Consider the following 19,830-nt stretch of genomic DNA (forward strand, 5'->3'; position numbering starts at 1 on the left):
GTCATCGTCCCGTACCCCGAGTGTCAACGTCATCACCCTGCACCCTGAGTGTCAGCATCATCGTCCTCTACCCCGAGTGTCAGCATCCTCGTCTTGCACCCCGAGTGTCAGCATCCTCGTCCTGCACCCCGAGTGTCAGCATCATCGTCCCGTACCCCGAGTGTCAACGTCATCACCCTGCACCCCGAGTGTCAGCATCATCGTCCTCTACCCCGAGTGTCAGCATCCTCGTCCTGCACCCCGAGTGTCAGCATCCTCGTCCTGCACCCCGAGTGTCAGCATCATCGTCCCGTACCCCGAGTGTCAGCATCATCGTCCCGTACCCCGAGTGTCAACGTCATCACCCTGCACCCCGAGTGTCAGCATCATCGTCCTCTACCCCGAGTGTCAGCATCCTCGACCTGCACCCCGAGTGTCAGCATCCTCGTCCTGCACCCCGAGTGTCAGCATCATCGTCCCGTACCCCGAGTGTCAGCATCATCGTCCCGTACCCCGAGTGTCAACGTCATCACCCTGCACCCCGAGTGTCAGCATCATCGTCCTCTTCCCCGAGTGTCAGCATCATCGTCCTATACCCAGAGTGTCAGCGTCATCATCCTGTACCCAGTGTCAACGTCATCATCCTGCACCCCGAGGTCAGTGTCCTCGTCCTGTACCCCAAGTGTCAACGTTATCATCCTGCACCCCGAGTGTCAGCGTCCTCATCCCGTACCTCGAATGTCAGTGTCCTCGTCCTGTACACCGAGTGTCAACGTCATCATCCTACACCCCGAGTGTCAGTGTCCTCGTCCTGTACCCAGTGTGTCAGCGTCCTCGTCCCGTACCCCGAGCGCCAGTGTCCTCACCCTGTTCCCAGAGTGTCAGCGTCCTCTTCCTGTACCCAGAGTGTCAACGTCATCACCCTGCACCCCGCGTGTCAGTGTCATCGTCCTGTACCCCGAATGTCAGCGTCTTCATCATGTAACTCGAGTGTCAGCGTCCTTGTCCTGTACCCAGAGTGTCAGCGTCCTCGTCCCATACCCCGAGCGCCCTCGTTCTGTACCCCGAGCGTCAGTGTCCACTTCCTGTACCCCGGGTGTCATCATCATCCTGCACCCCGAATATCATTGTCCCGTACCCTGAATGTCAGCGTCCTCGTCCTGTACCCTCTCTGTGTCAGCATCCTCGTCCTGTACCCCGAGTGTCAACGTCATCACACTGCACCCCGAGTGTCAGCGTCATCGACCTGTACCCCGAGTGTCAGCATCCTCGTCCTGTACCCCGAGTGTCAGCGTCATCGACCTGTACCCCGAGTGTCAGCGTCCTCGTCTTGTACCCCGAGTGTTAATGCCATCACCCTGCACCCCGAGTGTCAGCGTCATCGTCCTGTACCCTGAGTGTCAGCGTCAGACCTGTACCCCGAGTGTCAACGTCATCATCCAGCTCCCCGAGTGTTAGTGTCCTCGTCCTGTACCCCGAGTGTCAACGTCATCGTCCCGTACCCCGAATGTCAGTGTCCTTGTCCTATACCCCAAGTGTCAACGTTATCATCCTGCATCCCGAGTGTCAGCGCCATCGTCCTGTACCCCGAGTGTCTGCATCCTTTTCCTGTACCCTGAGTGTCAGGGTCCTCTTCCTGTACCCTGAGCATCGGCGTCCTCATCCTGTACCCCAAGTGTCAGCATCCTTGTCCTGTACCCTGAGTGTCATCGTCCCATACCCTGAGTGTCATCATCCTGCACCTCGAGCGTCGGCTTCATCGTCCCTTTACCTCGAATGTCAGCATCCTCGCCCTATACCCTGAGTGTCAGCGTCATCATCCAGCTCCCCGAGTGTCAGCGTCCCGTACCCCGAGTGTCAGTGACATTATACCGTAACCCGAGTGTCAGTGTCCTTATCCTGTACCCTGGTACAAGTGGCTCGTCGGGGTCCATCCCATTATAAATACAGCACATATTCTTTGTGAGCGTCCTCAGTGGTTGACACCATGTTTTCAGTTTGCCATTAAAGGTAACAGATTGCAGCTTTGGCGACTCCTCCGGTCTCGTCATCAGGCAGCAGGGACCCGAGGAGCCTCGAATGCTTGTTCCTTGGTATCAGCCACTGAGGACGCTCACATGGAATAACACAAACATGTCTATCCTTCCTGGATTAGAAATACGGCATCTCTCCAGCAGAACAGGCGGATTATACGGACAGACCATGTACTATATACTGTGCCGTCATCTCACACAAAGGTAAAATAAATTGGAAAAAAACTCTAAAGGGTGAAATAAAATCTGCTGCATTTTATAAATCTAGAGCGGAGAAGGACGAGACTGGAGGACGGTATGACGTGGTGACATTTGTACATCGAGCACCCGCTGTTTCTGGCTGCTGTATGAGAATATTACAAGGTGTCCAGCTTCTCCCATTTATAGGGGACATTTCCCAAAGTCGCTGAAACTACATGCAGTAAAATCTAAAGTGAGCGGCAACATTCATCTATAGTGTGACACTGAGAAGTCAGCTGGAAGGGGGTCCGTCCACTGAGACCCCAAGAGTCACTCGAATGAAGGGTCCTGCTGAACGTTATATAGGGGCAGCCGCACGCTCCTGGTATATAGAGAGGTCACCACTATAGGGGGCAGCCGCACGCTCCGGTATATAGAGGTCACCACTATACGGGCAGCCGCACGCTCCGGTATATAGAGACGTCACCACTATAGGGGGCAGCCGCACGCTCCGGTATATAGAGACGTCACCACTATAGGGGGCAGCCGCACGCTCCTGGTATATAGAGACATCACCACTATAGGGGGCAGCCGCACACTCCTGGTATATAGAGACGTCACCGCTATAGGGGGCAGCCGCACGCTCCGGTATATAGAAACGTCACCGCTATAGGGTCAGCCGCATGCTCCCGGTCTATAGAGACGTCACCACTATAGGGGGCAGCCGCACGCTCCTGGTATATAGAGACGTCACCACTATAGGGGGCAGCCGCACACTCTGGTATATAGAGACGTCACCACTGTAGGGGGCAGCCGCACGCTCCTGGTATATAGAGACGTCACCACTATAGGGGGCAGCCGCACGCTCCGGTATATAGAGACGTCACCACTATAGGGGGCAGCCGCATGCTCCGGTATATAGAGACGTCACCACTATAGGGGGCAGCCGCACGCTTCGGTATATAGAGACGTCACCACTATAGGGGGCAGCCGCACGCTCCTGGTATATAGAGACGTCACCACTATAGGGGGCAGCCGCACGCTCCGGTATATAGAGACGTCACCACTATAGGGGGCAGCCGCACGCTCCGGTATATAGAGACGTCACCACTATAGGGGGCAGCCGCACGCTCCGGTATATAGAGACGTCACCACTATAGGGGGCAGCCGCACGCTCCTGGTATATAGAGACGTCACCACTATAGGGTGCAGCCGCACGCTCTGGTATATAGAGACGTCACCACTATAGGGGGCAGCCGCACGCTCCTGGTATATAGAGACGTCACCACTATAGGGGGCAGCCGCACGCTCTGGTATATAGAGACATCACCACTATAGGGGGCAGCCGCATGCTCCGGTATATAGAGACGTCACCACTATAGGGGGCAGCCGCACGCTCTGTGGTGTAATAATGGACCATATAACGGTACATTATATATAATGAAAAAATTAATTGCACCTTAAAGAAATGCAAAGTCGGGGACAATAAAAGCAATGAGACAAACCAGGCTGCTGTGATGCGGCCCCTAAGAAGCCGCTCTCTTGCTCAGGCTACGACAGCAGTGTTGGCATATTATTTAGGCCAAAGGGTGACATGTCATACAGGCCAGTCCTCGCCTCTCTCTACATGGTGTGTACGGACCACCTCAGCAGGGGGCGCCATCCTAATGCCAGGATAAGGAAAACAACAGACCTCAAAAATGCAATTTAAAGCAAAATCCAAGTTGCTCTTACCTAACGTAACTTCGGCCTGCATGGGCATCGTGAGAGCCGGGTGCTTCACCTCACAGCTAAACAGGGCCTCGTTGTCCACTTGTGGGTTTAGGGTCCAGGTGAGCATGGCTCGCACCTCCACCGTCCCGTCACTCATTGGAAGATGCATTTGGTGGAAGAAATAAGTGGGATCTGTGCTGTGGACCCAGCGGGGGAACTCCAGGCTGACCACTGTCTCTGGAATGGCCTCCGTCACGGGGCTTGACATAGGTCCTTGGTCAGACGTGCGGGATCGCAATGGGTTTTCTGTGAAAGCATTAGATCCTCGTTCCTCAGTGTCCAGCAGTAAAAGGGACTTTTGCATTTTAGTATCGTCCATGTCTCGGTTCAGAAGGTTCCTGGATCCCCGGGTGTTCATGAGTCCAGCTGCAGCGGCCGGGGGATCCATCATGGGGATGACCTCGATCAGCTCGCCGTCCCTCTTGAAATACACCTGGAAGATAAAGCATAATATGACACTGAGAAGTCTCCGCGATTCCTCCCTAATTATCTGCACATCTACAGTTCTGTCTGGTTCAGGGAAAGCTGGGTGACAACTAAGGCTACGTTCACATTTGCGTTGTGCGCCGCAGCGTCGGCGACGCAACGCACAACGCAAACAAAAACGCAGCAAAACGCACGCTAAAACGCTGCGTTTTGCGACGCATGCGTCCTTTTTGGCCGAAATTGGACGCAAAAAAAATGCAACTTGCTGCGTCCTGTGCGCCCTGACGCGTGCGCCGCAAAAAACGCATGTGTCAAAAAACGCATCACAACGCATGTCCATGCGCCCCCATGTTAAATATAGGGGCGCATGACGCATGCGGCGACGCAGCGGCGCCCGACGCTGCGTCGCACAACGCTAATGTGAACTTAGCCTCATGGCCGGGTTATCAACAGTCCATCAATGAGGGCAGAACTCGGAGTTTCCTTTGAGATAATAAACATGTCCTAAAAACTTGACGAGTTTGGGGCCACAGAGAAGCGGAGCCCCCTGAATAATCCCCGTTACATACCATAAAATTTACTGTTCAGAAACCTAGGTGACACTGACAACCCTTCTCGGTGGCCGTAGTGGTTGTCAGATATGAACGTTTGTGCGATTAATTCCCTCCTTCCTCATCACTTCGTCATCTTCTCGCAGATTTGTACCAGAGAAGTCGCATATTTTGATGCACGTCATATTTGCTTTCCTTGTTTGCAAACTTTTCTCACATTGCCAGGTTTTATAAAGTGGTGAGAAAAGTGTGGAAGGTGAAGAAGCAGCAGGGGCAGCGCTGCAGAGCAGAACCGGGCAGCGCTGCAGAGCAGAACCGGGCAGCGCTGCAGAGCAGAACCGGGCAGCGCTGCAGAGCAGAACCGGGCAGCGCTGCAGAGCAGAACCGGGCAGCGCTGCAGAGCAGAACCGGGCAGCGCTGCAGAGCAGAACCGGGCAGCGCTGCAGAGCAGAACCGGGCAGCGCTGCAGAGCGGGGCAGATTACGGCAAATACTCTGACGAGCAGAAAGGTAACAATGTCCGGACTTCTGACTCTCAGGCTCCATATCTCACTGTCCACTACTGCACCCAACGTGAGACTCCCATCATTTATAGACAGTCATCTTTTCTATGGGATGGGAGTCTCAAGTTGGGTGCAGTAGTGTATGGTGAGATATGGAGCCTGAGAGTCAGGACATTGTCACCTTGTGCAGGCGGCCAGGGACATTACATTTCTGTCTTTAGGGTCGTTCATATTTACTCTATTAAGCTACAGTTTAGGATAAGACCCCATAAGCAGTAGTAATGGGGTCTGTGACATCCGTCGGGGCGTTCAGCCTCTGAGTGTAGCCACCAGATGAGTCTTTTCACTGACAGCAGAGTCCTGCAGATAGGAATGAGCCAAGTACCGGGAACTAGAGTTATAGAAGGCTCTTCTACGAGGGATGGGGAGCGAGCGTCTGCTCTGGTCACCCAGAGGCCGGCAGCTTTGGGTGTGAGCAGAGGATGAGCCGTCAGCGCTGCCTCTCCACAGACGTCGGATCGGTGTGTGTGGTCACCCAGAGGCCGGCAGCTTTGGGTGTGAGCAGAGGATGAGCCGTCAGCGCCGCCTCTCCACAGACATCGGATCCGTGTGTGTGGTCACCCAGAGGCCGGCAGCTTTGGGTGTGAGCAGAGGATAAGCCGTCAGCACTGCCTCTCCACAGACATCAGATCCATGTGTGTGGTCACCCAGAGTCCAGCAGCTTTGGGTGTGAGCAGAGGATGAGCCGTCAGCCCTGCCTCTCCACAGACGTCGGATCCATGTGTGTGGTCACCCAGAGGCCGGCAGCTTTGGGTGTGAGCAGAGGATGAGCCGTCAGCGCCGCCTCTCCACAGACATCGGATCGGTGTGTGTGGTCACCCAGAAGCCGGCAGCTTTGGGTGTGAGCAGAGGATGAGCCGTCAGCGCCGCCTCTCCACAGACATCGGATCAGTGTGTGTGGTCACCCAGAAGCCGGCAGCTTTGGGTGTGAGCAGAGGATGAGCCGTCAGCGCCGCCTCTCCACAGACATCGGATCCGTGTGTGTGGTCACCCAGAGGCCGGCAGCTTTGGGTGTGAGCAGAGGATGAGCCATCAGCGCTGCTTCTCCACAGACATCGGATCCGTGTATGGTCACCCAGAGGCCAGCAGCTTTGGGTGTGAGCAGAGGATGAGCTGTCAGCGCTGCCTCTCCACAGATATCGGATCCATGTGTGTGGTCACCCAGAGGCCAGCAGCTTTGGGTGTGAGCAGAGGATGAGCCGTCAGCGCCGCCTCTCCACAGACGTTGGATCTATGTGTGTGGTCACCCAGAGGCCGGCAGCTTTGGGTGTGAGCAGAGGATGAGCCGTCAGCGCTGCTTCTCCACAGACATCGGATCCGTGTGTGGTCACCCAGAGGCCGGCAGCTTTGGGTGTGAGCAGAGGATGAGCCGTCAGCGCTGCTTCTCCACAAACATCGGATCCGTGTGTGGTCACCCAGAGGCCGGCAGCTTTGGGTGTGAGCAGAGGATGAGCCGTCAGCGCTGCTTCTCCACAGACATCGGATCCGTGTGTGGTCACCCAGAGGCCGGCAGCTTTGGGTGTGAGCAGAGGATGAGCTGTCAGCGCTGCCTCTCCACAGATATCGGATCCATGTGTGTGATCACCCAGAGGCCGGCAGCTTTGGGTGTGAACAGAGGATGAGCCGTCAGCGCTGCCTCTCCGCGGATCTGTGCGGCTCCTGGTGACAGAGTGCAGTTGATTACGTTGAGATCACGTCTGCCATTCTTGAAAAGCGACATCTGCGCCAAAGCGTCTGTTAGCACAAGTGTCCATCGATTCCGCTGGCTCTTTAGTGGGGTCTCCTCTCATAGAAACGTCTCACTGCTGTCAGCCCAGGAGTAATGGAGGATAGTCTTAAAGGGGAAGTCCACCCAAAATGTTCCAATGTTATAGGTTGCTCTCTGTATGTAATAATGATAATGGGAGGGGGCCTCGTGTCCTACAGATCTTATAGAAGCTGTACAAGCCACTCAGAATACAGTCATCATTAAAGGGGATGTGTCCTGAACACCGCCCCTAGGGAGTAAGGACATCATGTAGGGACGGGCCCCACTACGAGTCGATAGGAGACCTTCTGGTGGCTTCAGATGGAATGAATGGCCGAGATGTAAAACAACATTTATGTCTGCAGCTGAATCTAAAATATCTTAACGCAAGGGGAGGGCGTGTGCGGAGCCGGAGTGAGGGCGTGTGCAGAGCCGGAGTGAGGGCGCGTGCGGAGCCGGAGTGAGAGCGCATGAGGAGCTGGAGGGAGGGCGTGTGCGGAGCCGGAGGGAGAGCGCGTGCGGAGCCGGAGGGAGGGCGTGTGCGGAACAGGAGGGAGGGAGCGTGAGGAGCCGGAGTGAGGGCGCGTGCGGAGCCAGAGTGAGAGCGCGTGCGGAGCCGGAGGGAGGGCGTGTGCGGAGCCGGAGTGAGAGCGCGTGAGGAGCCGGAGGGAGGGCGTGTGCGGAACAGGAGGGAGGGAGCGTGCGGAGCCGGAGTGAGGGCGCGTGCGGAGCCGGAGTGAGGGAGCGCGTGGAGCCGGAGTGAGGGAGCGTGCGGAGCCGGAGTGAGGGCGTGTGCGGAGCCGGCTGGAGGGCGCGTGCGGAGCCAGAGAGAGGGTGCGAGCGGAGCCGGAGGGAGTGTGCGGAGCCGAAGTGAGGGCGCGTGCGGAGCCGGAGTGAGGGAGCGTGTGGAGGCGGAGTGAGGGTGTGTGCGGAGCCGGAGGGAGAGTGTGTGTAGGCGGATTGAGGACACGTGCGGAGCCGGAGGGAGAGTGAGTGTGTGTGTGTAGCCGGATTGAGGGCACGTGCGGAGCCGGAGGGAGAGTGTGTGTGTGTAGCCGGATTGAGGGCACGTGCGGAGGCGGAGTATGCGGCGCCGGAGGGAGAGTGTGTTTAGCCGGACTGAGGACACGTGCGGAGCCAGAGTGAGCGGAGCCGGAGTGAGGACACGTGCGGAGCCGGAGGGAGAGTGTGTGTAGCCGGATTGGGGGCATGTGCGGAGCCGGAGGGAGAGTGTGTGTAGCCGGATTGAGGGCACGTGCGGAGCCGGAGGGAGAGTGTGTGTAGCCGGATTGGGGGCATGTGCGGAGCCGGAGGGAGAGTGTGTTTAGCCGGACTGAGGACACGTGCGGAGCCGGAGTGAGCGGAGCCGGAGTGAGGACACGTGCGGAGCCGGAGGGAGAGTGTGTGTGTGTGTAGCCGGATTGAAGGGCATGTGCGGAGCCGGAGGGTGTGTGTGTGTAGCCGGATTGAGGGCACGTGCGGAGCCGGAGGGAGGGTGCGTGCGGAGCCGGATTGAGGGCGCGTGCGGAGCCGGAGGGAGAGTGTGTGTGTAGCCGGATTGAGGGCACGTGCGGAGCCGGAGTGAGGGAATGTGCAGAGCCGGAGTGAGGACGCGTGCGGAGTCGGAGGGAGAGTGTGTGTGTGTAGCTGGATTGAGGACACGTGCGGAGCTGGAGGGAGAGTGTGTGTAGCCGGATTGAGGACACGTGCGGAGCCGGAGGGAGAGTGTGTGTAGCCAGATTGAGGGCACGTGCAGAGCCGGAGGGAGAGTGTGTGTAGCTGGATTGAGGACACGTGCGGAGCCGGAGGGAGAGTGTGTGTAGCTGGATTGAGGGCACGTGCGGAGCCGGAGGGAGAGTGTGTGTAGCTGGATTGAGGACACGTGCGGAGCCGGAGGGAGCGTGTGTGTGTAGCCGTATTGAGGGCACGTGCGGAGCCGGAGTATGCGGAGCCGGAGGGAGAGCGTGTGTAGCTGGATTGAGGACACGTGCGGAGCCGGAGTGAGGGAGTGTGCGGAGCCGGAGTGAGGGCGCGTGCGGAGCCGGAGTGAGAGTGTGTGTAGCCGGATTGAGGACACATGAGGAGCCGGAGTATGCGGAGCCGGAGGGAGAGTGTGTTTAGCCGGACTGAGGACACGTGCGGAGCCGGAGTGAGGACACGTGCGGAGCCGGAGGGAGAGTGTGTGTGTGTGTAGCCGGATTGAAGGGCATGTGCGGAGCCGGAGGGTGTGTGTGTGTAGCCGGATTGAGGGCCCGTGCGGAGCCGGAGGGAGGGTGCGTGCGGAGCCGGATTGAGGGCGCGTGCGGAGCCGGAGGGAGAGTGTGTGTGTAGCCGGATTGAGGGCACGTGCGGAGCCGGAGTGAGGGAATGTGCAGAGCCGGAGTGAGGACGCGTGCGGAGTCGGAGGGAGAGTGTGTGTGTGTAGCTGGATTGAGGACACGTGCGGAGCCGGAGGGAGAGTGTGTGTAGCTGGATTGAGGACACGTGCGGAGCCGGAGGGAGAGTGTGTGTAGCCAGATTGAGGGCACGTGCGGAGCCGGAGGGAGAGTGTGTGTAGCTGGATTGAGGACACGTGCGGAGCCGGAGGGAGAGTGTGTGTAGCTGGATTGAGGGCACGTGCGGAGCCGGAGGGAGAGTGTGTGTAGCTGGATTGAGGACACGTGCGGAGCCGGAGGGAGCGTGTGTGTGTGTAGCCGTATTGAGGGCACGTGCGGAGCCGGAGTATGCGGAGCCGGAGGGAGAGCGTGTGTAGCTGGATTGAGGACACGTGCGGAGCCGGAGTGAGGGAGTGTGCGGAGCCGGAGTGAGGGCGCGTGCGGAGCCGGAGTGAGAGTGTGTGTAGCCGGATTGAGGACACATGAGGAGCCGGAGTATGCGGAGCCGGAGGGAGAGTGTGTGTAGCCGGATTGAGGACACGTGCGGAGCCGGAGTGAGGGAGTGTGCGGAGCCGGAGTGAGGGCGCGTGCGGAGCCGGAGGGAGAGTGTGTGTAGCCGGATTGAGGACACGTGCGGAGCCAGAGGGAGAGTGTGTGTAGCCAGATTTAAGGCACGTGCGGAGCCGGAGTGAGGGAGTGTGCGGAGCCGGAGTGAGGGCGCGTGCGAAGCCGGAGGGAGAGTGTGTGTGTGTAGCCGTATTGAGGGCATGTGCGGAGCCGGAGGGAGAGTGTGTGTGTAGCCGTATTGAGGGCATGTGCGGAGCCGGAGGGAGAGTGTGTGTGTGTAGCCGTATTGAGGGCATGTGCGGAGCCGGAGGGAAGGTGTGTGTGTGTAGCAGAATTGAGGGCACGTGCGGAGCCGGAGGGAGGGTGCGTGCGGAGCCGGATTGAGGGCGCGTGCGGAGCCAGGCTGCCCAGCGACGTCATTGCCAATGCCACTGAGATCCTATCAGCAAGAACATTTCCTGACAGCAAGCAGAGGTCATTAGCGCTCCTCATCATCCAATATCTGCAGAAAGGCGAAGGACAAATCTCGCGCAGAACGAAGGTCTGAGATCCTGTCGGTGATGGGGAACGAGCCGCAGGTTAAGACCCCGGTGGGTGTAATGTATAACACGCGTGTGCATTGTGTACATGGAAGCACGTTAATCTCTCGCCATACAGCCAATTAAACAGCAGAGAGCCCTTCTTCCCTCTGCAGAGAGTGCTCTCAAGGTGCTATTAGGGGCGCGATAATGATGGGTGTTGGTAAGTAAGTCAGAGGCGGCTGTAATGTGGCGCTTTTTTTTTTCCTTTTCCTCTCTAAATAGCACTTTAACATCACTGTGCATCCGTCACGTGGCGCGCGTCGCAGAGGGGGCAAGACACCAAATTATGCATTCCCATTCCGGAGGATGAATAATAGGCAGGAGAGCGGCTGAGCAGCGCAAAACAGGAGGCGCCGTGATTGGAAAAGCTCCGGAGCCGCTGCTGACAGGAGAGCGGATAAAGGCGGCCACGCTGAGCGCCACGCCAATCTACAAGGCACATTAAGATGTATTAATTTAGCAGGTCGATTCCGTCAATAGCAGGCGGCTGCCGGGATTGTCACCGCCGTGAAAGGCAACGAGCGGACGAACAAGAAGCGTAATGATGTTTGCTCATTTCTCCGCTCTCGTTTTATCTAGAAGTGTCGAAAAAACTCATCACAACAAGAGCGGAGCAGAAGCAGAAACCTGCGCTGACAGGAGCAACAAGAGGCGACTGGAGGATGAAAGCAGCGCAAGGATGATGGGTGCGATAGTCTGCATCGTATACCAGAGTGAATGGATGATGGGTGCGATAGTCTGCGGTGTACACCAGAGTGAATGGATGATGGGTGCGATAGTCCGCGGCGTACACCAGAGTGAATGGATGATGGGTGTGATAGTCTGCTGCGTACACCAGAGTGAATGGATGATGGGTGCAATAGTCTGCTGCATACAGCAGAGTGAAAGGATGATGGGTGCGATAGTCTGCTGCGTACACCAGAGTGAAAGGATGATGGGTGCGATAGTCTGCTGCATACGCCAGAGTGAATGGATGATGGGTGCGATAGTCTGCTGCGTACGCCAGAGTGAATGGATGATGGGTGCGATAGTCTGCTGCTTACGCCAGAGTGAAAGGATGATGGGTGTGATAGTCTGCACCGTATAAGAGAGTAAATGGATGATGGGTGTGATAGTCTGCACCGTATAATAGAGTGAATGGATGATGGGTGTGATAGTCTGCACCGTATTGGAGCGTGAATGGATGATAGGTAACATTCCGTATACCATAGAGAATGGATGATGGGTGTGATAGTCTGCACCATATACCAGAGTGAATGGATGATGGGTGCGATAGTCTGCTGCGTACGCCAGAGTGAATAGATGATGGGTGCGATAGTCTGCTGCTTACGCCAGAGTGAAAGGATGATGGGTGTGATAGTCTGCACCGTATAAGAGAGTAAATGGATGATGGGTGTGATAGTCTGCACTGTATACCAGAGTGAATGGATGGTGGGTGTGATAGTCTGCACCGTATAAGAGAGTAAATGGATGATGGGTGTGATAGTCTGCACCGTATACTAGAGTGAATGGATGATGGGTGTGATAGTCTGCACCGTATTGGAGCGTGAATGGATGATAGGTAACTGTCCGTATACCATAGAGAATGGATGATGGGTGTGATAGTCTGCACCATATACCAGAGTGAATGGATGATGGGTGTGATAGTCTGCACCATGTACCCCGATACCAGCGGGACCGCCGCTTGCTTTGCTCGCAGGGGGTGGAAAGCTTTTAGTGTACAATGGACGGATCAATTCATTCCCTTCATCTCAGCAAAAGTGAAGTTCACAGCGGAGAATCGATTCCCAGGACGCAGCTGACGGCTCTGATAATACAGAAAGTCTGATGATCCGGCACTTGAATTGCAGCGGGAACCACATTGGAAATTCTCTTCCTTCATTTATAAATTGTTCCAGGGCTGTTCAATAGTGCAGATTATCTGATAATCCGGCACCTCTCAGGCGTCACTGATGCTGGATTGGGGTGTACTGACATCTGCCAGCATTACAGCAGTAACGTTCCCTTCTTTGTGGTCCTCTCCCATTATTTATGGTGCCAGCAGCCCTACAGCCTGAGCCAATCACCACTGCGGTCACAAGGAGATTCTTCCGTAGCTGTGACTAGCGGAGGTCACGGGTAGGACCCTGGTGTACGGTGCACATAACTGGTGGGCATCCCCCCATGTGATGTTCAAGAACCCCCCCCAAATCCATCCCCATATAATGTGCAAGTGACACAAGACTCTCCCCCCAAAGTCCTTTCCCCCAGAGTCCATCCTCCATGTGATGTGTAGGGGCACAGAACCCCCCCCCCTACATGGTGTGTAGGAGGCATAGGAACCTCTCCCTGGAGTCCATTCCCCATGTGGAGTGTAAGGGGCATAGGACCCCCTCCCCGGAGTCCATCCTCCATGTGATGTGTAGGGGCACAGGACCCTCCCCGATGTGGAGTGTAAGGGGCATAGGACCCTCTCCCCGGAGTCCATCCTCCATGTGATGTGTAGGGGCACAGGACTCTCCCCTGTGTGGAGTGTAGGGGGCATAGGACCCTCTCCCTGGAGTCCATCCTCTATGATGTGATGTGTAGGGGCACAGGACCCCCCTACGTGGTGTGTAGGAGGCAAAGGACCCTCTCCATGGAGTCCATCCTCCATGTGATGTGTAGTAGGGGGCTCAGGACCCTCCCCTGTTTGGAGTGTAAGGGGCATAGGACCCTCTCCCTGGAGTCCATTCCACATGAGGAGTGTAGGGGGCATAGGACCCTCCCCCATGTGGAGTCTAAGGGGCATAGGACCCTCTCCCCGGAGTCCATCCTCCATGTGATGTGTAGTAGGGGCACAGGACCCTCCCCTGTTTGGAGTGTAAGGGGCATAGGAACCTCTCCCTGGAGTCCATCCTCCATGTGATGTGTAGGGGCACAGGACCCTCCCCTCTTTGGAGTGTAGGGGGCATAGAACCCTCTCCCTGGAGTCCATCTCCCATGTTATGTGTAGGGGCACAGGACCCTCCCTGTGTATGGGCCTCAAGTCCCCTCCCCCAGGACCCCCCCCATGTGATGTGTAGGGGCACAGGACCCTCCTCCATGTGGAGTGTAGGGGGCATAGGACCCTCTCCCTGGAGTCCATCCTCCATGTGATGTGTAGGGGCACAGGACCCCTTTACGTGGTGTGTAGGAGGCATAGGACTCTCTCCCCGGAGTCCATCCTCCATGTGATGTGTAGGGGCACAGGACCCTCCCCTGTGTGGAGTGTAGGGGGCATAGGACCCTCTCCCTGGAGTCCATCCTCCATGTGATGTGTAGGGGCACTGACCTGTGGCGCCGGTTTTCCTCCACAAACGATGCACACCAGAGTGAAGTTTTGCGCCTGGTAGCGGCTGAATTGCGCTGGGGTGTCCGCAGCAATCACAGCGATGGAAACAGGAGGAGCTGGAAGGAGAGAAGACGATATCATCACTAATAACATCTGATATGTGAGGTGTCATAGGAAATAGTAAAGGTACCGTCACACTAAACGATATCGCTAGCGATCCGTGACGTTGCAGCGTCCTCGCTAGCGATATCGTTTAGTTTGACACGCAGCAGCGATCAGGATCCTGCTGTGATGTCGCTGGTCGCTGAATAAAGTCCAGAACTTTATTTGGTCGTCCGATCGCCGTGTATCGTTGTGTTTGACACCAAAAGCAACGATACCAGCGATGTTTTACACTGGTAACCAGGGTAAACATCGGGTTACTAAGCGCAGGGCCGCGCTTAGTAACCCGATGTTTACCCTGGTTACCAGCGTAAAAGTAAAAAAAACAAACAGTACATGCTCACCTGCGTGTCCCCCAGCGTCTGCTTCCTGCTCTGACTGAGATCCGGCCCTAAAGTGAAAGTGAAAGCACAGCGGTGACGTCACCGCTCTGCTGTTAGGGCCGGAGCTCAGTCAGTGTCAGGAAGCAGATGCTGGGGGACGCGCAGGTGAGCATGTACTGTTTGTTTTTTTTACTTTTACGCTGGTAACCAGGGTAAACATCGGGTTACTAAGCGCGGCCCTGCGCTTAGCAACCCGATGTTTACCCTGGTTACCCGGGGACCTCGGCATCGTTGGTCGCTGGAGAGCGGTCTGTGTGACAGCTCTCCAGCGATCAAACAGCGACGCTGCAGCGATCGGCATCGTTGTCGCTATCGCTGCAGCGTCGCTTAATGTGACGGTACCTTAAGATCTCTGAAGCCACTGCAGTGAATGGGCAGTCACCCCCTCCATCCTCCTCTATTTTTTGCAGTAGGACAAGAACTTGCAATCTATGCTGCCTTGAAATTGAATTACACAGTATAACATAGGGGAAATGAGTAAGGCTGGGATTTATAGATTGGAGAAGAGGAGAAGTGACAATCCTAATTATGCAAAAAAAAAAAAATGTAGGCAGCTGCCTTTGAACCAAAAGGCCCCTTCACTGCCAGGGAAGATGTCTATTCTGTGTAGACAAAGGTATATAGATTGGACAGGTAATTAAGCCAGGAAAGGTCTTTTCAGAAGGCTGTATATCAAAGGTACATGTGTTTACACATAGACTGAGAAATGCAAGAAGCTATTGTTACCCCCAGACTTGGGGTCTCCGAAAGAAAATGATGAATATTGTGGCTTGTATAGATCCGATAGTGATGGGACAAACATTTTCCGCTTCAGGACGAATCGTGGAAGAAAATGCATATTTTTCCATAACTTTAACCCCTGTCTATAAGCCACAAATCAATAGTGGGCAGATAATTGGCACAAGCCATGTCATGTTTGGTCTCTGGGGAAAGGTAAAATCCTAATAAAAAATATGGAGGAGAACTTGAACTTTTGCGATAATCAGGAATGAAGATATCACATAAGCCATTAATTTTATAAAATCCTGAAGGGCTGAGGACATCCCACAACCCGGCCTATGTGAGGTCACCATGTGGAGTATTGGGGTGGGTATAACTTAGGTGCTGATGACAGATCAAGATAAAATATGATGTGTTCATGTTGAGAGATCCATATCAATGTATGCATGATTCCCGTTCGCTGGACGTTTTTCAATGGAAGCGCTCTCCTTCGATAGGCCGAATCATATCTGTGATAGAAACTACAGACAAGGAGTAGATATCCAAAAATGTATATATAAACAATATTTTAGTAACCTCACAATAGGCATGCACATACATATAACAAACAAGTGAATCAGTTACCGAGTCTTCTAAAGCAAAGGTCAGGTAGAAACAGGAATGTATATCACTGACTGAGGGGGTTAATTTATAAAAAGAGCATAGTGCTTATGTAAACCTTATAGTCACTCAGAGGATGTGGGGAAATGATGGTATCACTATATAGTATAAAACTACATAATTAATGCATGTGCTGTGCGCTGGATTTACAGTGACACCATCCCAACATGCATGGAGAGGCTCTTACCCAGTCAGTCATATGTGATGACACACGAACAGCCCCAACGCGCGTTTCGCGTTGGCTTACGCAACGCTGTGATAAGCGTAGTAAGTTTCTTTTGTTTTATTTTCGGTAACTGTATATGCTATATTATTTTGTCCCCTCTGTAAAATCTTTTGTACATTTTTGTTATAACACTGCATCGTTTGGATGAAATATAAAATCTAATGGTTCTGTTCCTTTTGTTCTGTAACCCGCACACCAAAGCCATACACTACCAGAACTGGAGTCAGCCTGCAAAACACGTCTGGTGGTGGCGGTAAGTAGTCTGGGGTTATCTTGGGAGTTAACAGTGACTGTATCGAGGGTATATACATATTCCACCTGCTGGAATTGGAGGTGCATATACCATACGGTCACTGTTAGTTTCCTGATAACCGGCCTATTTGTGTCCTCCTCCGTCAATCGTCGGTCAGTCGCGTAATTGACCGCATAGGGGGATTAGAGGTGAGACCACCATACAAGGAGAAGCTGGGGGAAGGGGAACAATCCTCCATACAAGCAGAGATAATACGACTCATCTCTGACAAGGGAACATTTATATTTAAATGAACTATTTTCAATATTTAAATGTATTGAAATGAGCGTCCCCCGCTGCCGTCCCACGAGGGGCTCTGCTGCCGATGACAGATAACTATTTCCCCTAATGAAATCTCCGGAATCACCAGTAAATTGATCTCTCACTTACCTGGTACGACAGTAAATCACAAACGTGGCACTATCACTCCCATCAGCTCCTCTCCTGACAGCCGCACATCAGGCAGAGTTACTGCCCGCTACTACTACCTGTGCTGCCTGGCAGACGACTACTCACTGGACTCCTCCAGACCTCACCTGACACCACCATCAATATATGATCAATCTATCCGGCTGAGAGTCTGATGAGACAGACATTGGATATCGGACCCTGTTGTAATGCTTTATACGGCAGCTGACGAACCCCGATTACTGGAGCCTAAGGTAAACCCAACCTCGATCATAGGCTGCTGCTCTTCCACCTCCTTGCTTTACACTGCAGCCTTTCTTTTTTGGTAAATCAGGAATAAGTTTGTAAATAAAAAAAAGATAATTATCTCATGACCTTGCTGCCTAAAGCTTGGGGGGAAGAAGTCGGGAAAACGGCTTTAAAGTTAAAATGAAGAGCACAATTCTCTCCCTTGCCTAAGGTGGCTGATAACAGGGAGCAATAGTGTACACTGAGGAAAGCCGTTGCATGTCCCTTTGTGGGTCAGACGTGTTCCTGTGAGACTGCCATCGCTTCTGATCGTGGGCGCTCTTGATTCTCCGCAGGACGCCATCGCTCGCAGGGAACAATCGTTGGAGGTGCCGCAGACGAGAGTGAATTTTTTCTTACCGCTCGAAGCCTCCGGGGACAGATGGCAATAAAAGTGCAGATATCTGGCGGTGTATTTTACTCACAGATCATAAAGAGGCCAATTAAAAGGGGGAAAAAAAAGAGAGCAGTAAAAAAGAAAAGGGGCCGGCAGTTAAGACGACTGCGCTGCTTGTGTTCTGTGCTCGGCGCGGCCGCTGGCGGGGGCCTTAATGACCTACCTGCTCTGTACGCACGGTACAGAGGAAAGGAAGGCAAATTATGGCGGCCTATAAAAGTGCGGCACGACAGAGGTTTATTACTGAACCCACAGTCCCACTCCTTTAATTAACTTCACTCCTGTGTGATATTCCCTCCTGCAGGGAACAATCCCTTCCCTCCCTCCAGCATCGTATGTGCCGGAGCGAGCCCTTTACGTTTTATAGCGACGACTTATTTTATAGCAAATCGTTAAACTCTTTGTGACGTTGTCACATCGACCACAACGTCTTCACGTTAAGTCTACATTTTGGTTTATCTTGTGATGAGTCTGTGGAGTTTTCTAGTGGCAGAAACCCAAGAATCTCTGATCAGACGGTGTCAAGAAATGTGCAACGGGCAGTTCGACATATGCAACATGGATCCGACACAGGGGTATGGTCTGCCGTACACCGAAAGACTGCCACCCCCGTATGCCAAAAAAACCCCACAAGACCACTCCCAGTCTGTCAAAAACACCCCACAAGACCACTCCACCCATATTCTGAGAACACCCCACAAGACCACTCCCCCGTATGCCGAGAACACCCCACAAGACTGCCCCATGTATACCGCAAAAATCCCACAAGACTGCCCCATGTATACCGCAAAAATCCCACAAGACTGACCAAAGTATGCCGAGAACACCCCATAAGACCACTCCCCCGGTATGCTGAGAACACCCCACAAGACCACTCCCTCGTATGCCGAGAACACCCCACAAGACTGCCCCATGTATCCTGCAAACATTCCACAAGACTGCCCATGTATACCGCAAAAATCCCACAAGACTGACTACCGTATGCCGAGAACGCCCCATAAGACCACTCACCCGTATGCTGAGAACACCCCACAAGACCACTCCCCTGTATACAGCGAACAACCAACAAGATCTGTCGCACACAGACCAACCCACAAAACCGCCATAAGCCGAGAACACCACACAAGACCAGTCATATACCGAGAACATACAAGAACCGCTGTATACCAAGAACACCCCACAAGACCACCTTATGCCGAGAACACCACAAAAGACCCGCTGTATAACGTGAACACACCACAAGATCCGTCGTACAGAGAGCAACCCACAAGACCGCCTTATGCCGAGAGCACCCCAGCAGACAGGCACCACCGTATGCCGACTACACCCCCACAAGACCGCTCATCGTATGCTGAGAGCACCAGACAAGACTGCCCCAACATATGCCGAGAACATCCCACAAAAATGCCCCCTTTATACCGTGAACACCCCACAAGACCACCTTATGCCAATAACACCACACAAGTACTGTCGTACACACAGAACACCCCACAAGACTGGCTGTATTCCAAAAAAACCCACAAGATCCGTCATACACTGGGAACACCCCACAAGTCATATACCGAGAACATCCCACAAGACCCGCTGTATATCAAGAACACCCCACAAGACCGCTGTATGTCGAGAATACCCCACAAGACCAGTCATATACCAAGAACACCACACAAGACTGGCTGTATTAAAAAAAACCACAAGATCCGTCATACACCGGGAACACCCCACAAGTCATATACCGAGAACATCCCACAAGACCAGCTGTATACCAAGAACACCCCATTATACCCTCTATACACCAGGAACAGCCCACAAGACCCACTGTATACCAGGAACACCCCATAAGACCCTCCATATACCAGGAACAGCCCACAAGACCTGTTGTACACCGAGAACACCCCACAAGACCTCCTCGCATGCCGAAAACACCCCACAATACCTGCCATATTTCAGGAACACCACACAATACTGCCATCTGTAGGCTGAGACCACCCCACAAGACCGGCCTTATACAGGGAACACCCTAGAAGAGCAGTTATATAGTGGGTATGGAAAGTATTCAGACCCCTTTAAATTTTTCACACTGTTTCATTTCATTTCATTGGTAAATTCAAAAAGGTTCATTTTTACTCATTAATGTACACTCTGCACCCCACCATGACTGAAAAAAAACAGAAATGTACAAATCTTTTGTAAATTTAATAAAAGAGAAAAACTGAAATATCACATGGTCG

General features: G+C 53.9%; 1 protein-coding gene across 4 annotated transcripts in view; it reads right to left on the minus strand.

Annotated features, from left to right (window-relative positions):
- IGSF21 (immunoglobin superfamily member 21) overlaps positions 1-19,830 on the minus strand; it is a 552,595-nt gene that overhangs the window by 88,620 nt on the left and 444,145 nt on the right. For all 4 annotated transcript variants that reach the window (XM_077260347.1, XM_077260348.1, XM_077260350.1 and 1 more), the window contains 2 exons: positions 14,067-14,182; positions 3,927-4,398 (listed from right to left, as the gene is read on the minus strand). In XM_077260347.1, the coding sequence (XP_077116462.1) occupies positions 3,927-4,398; positions 14,067-14,182 (588 nt within the window). The remainder of the gene's footprint in view (positions 1-3,926; positions 4,399-14,066; positions 14,183-19,830) is intronic.

This window comes from Ranitomeya variabilis, chromosome 4 (genome assembly GCF_051348905.1).
Source record: "Ranitomeya variabilis isolate aRanVar5 chromosome 4, aRanVar5.hap1, whole genome shotgun sequence".
In the NCBI taxonomy this organism is placed as follows: Eukaryota; Metazoa; Chordata; class Amphibia; order Anura; family Dendrobatidae; genus Ranitomeya; species Ranitomeya variabilis.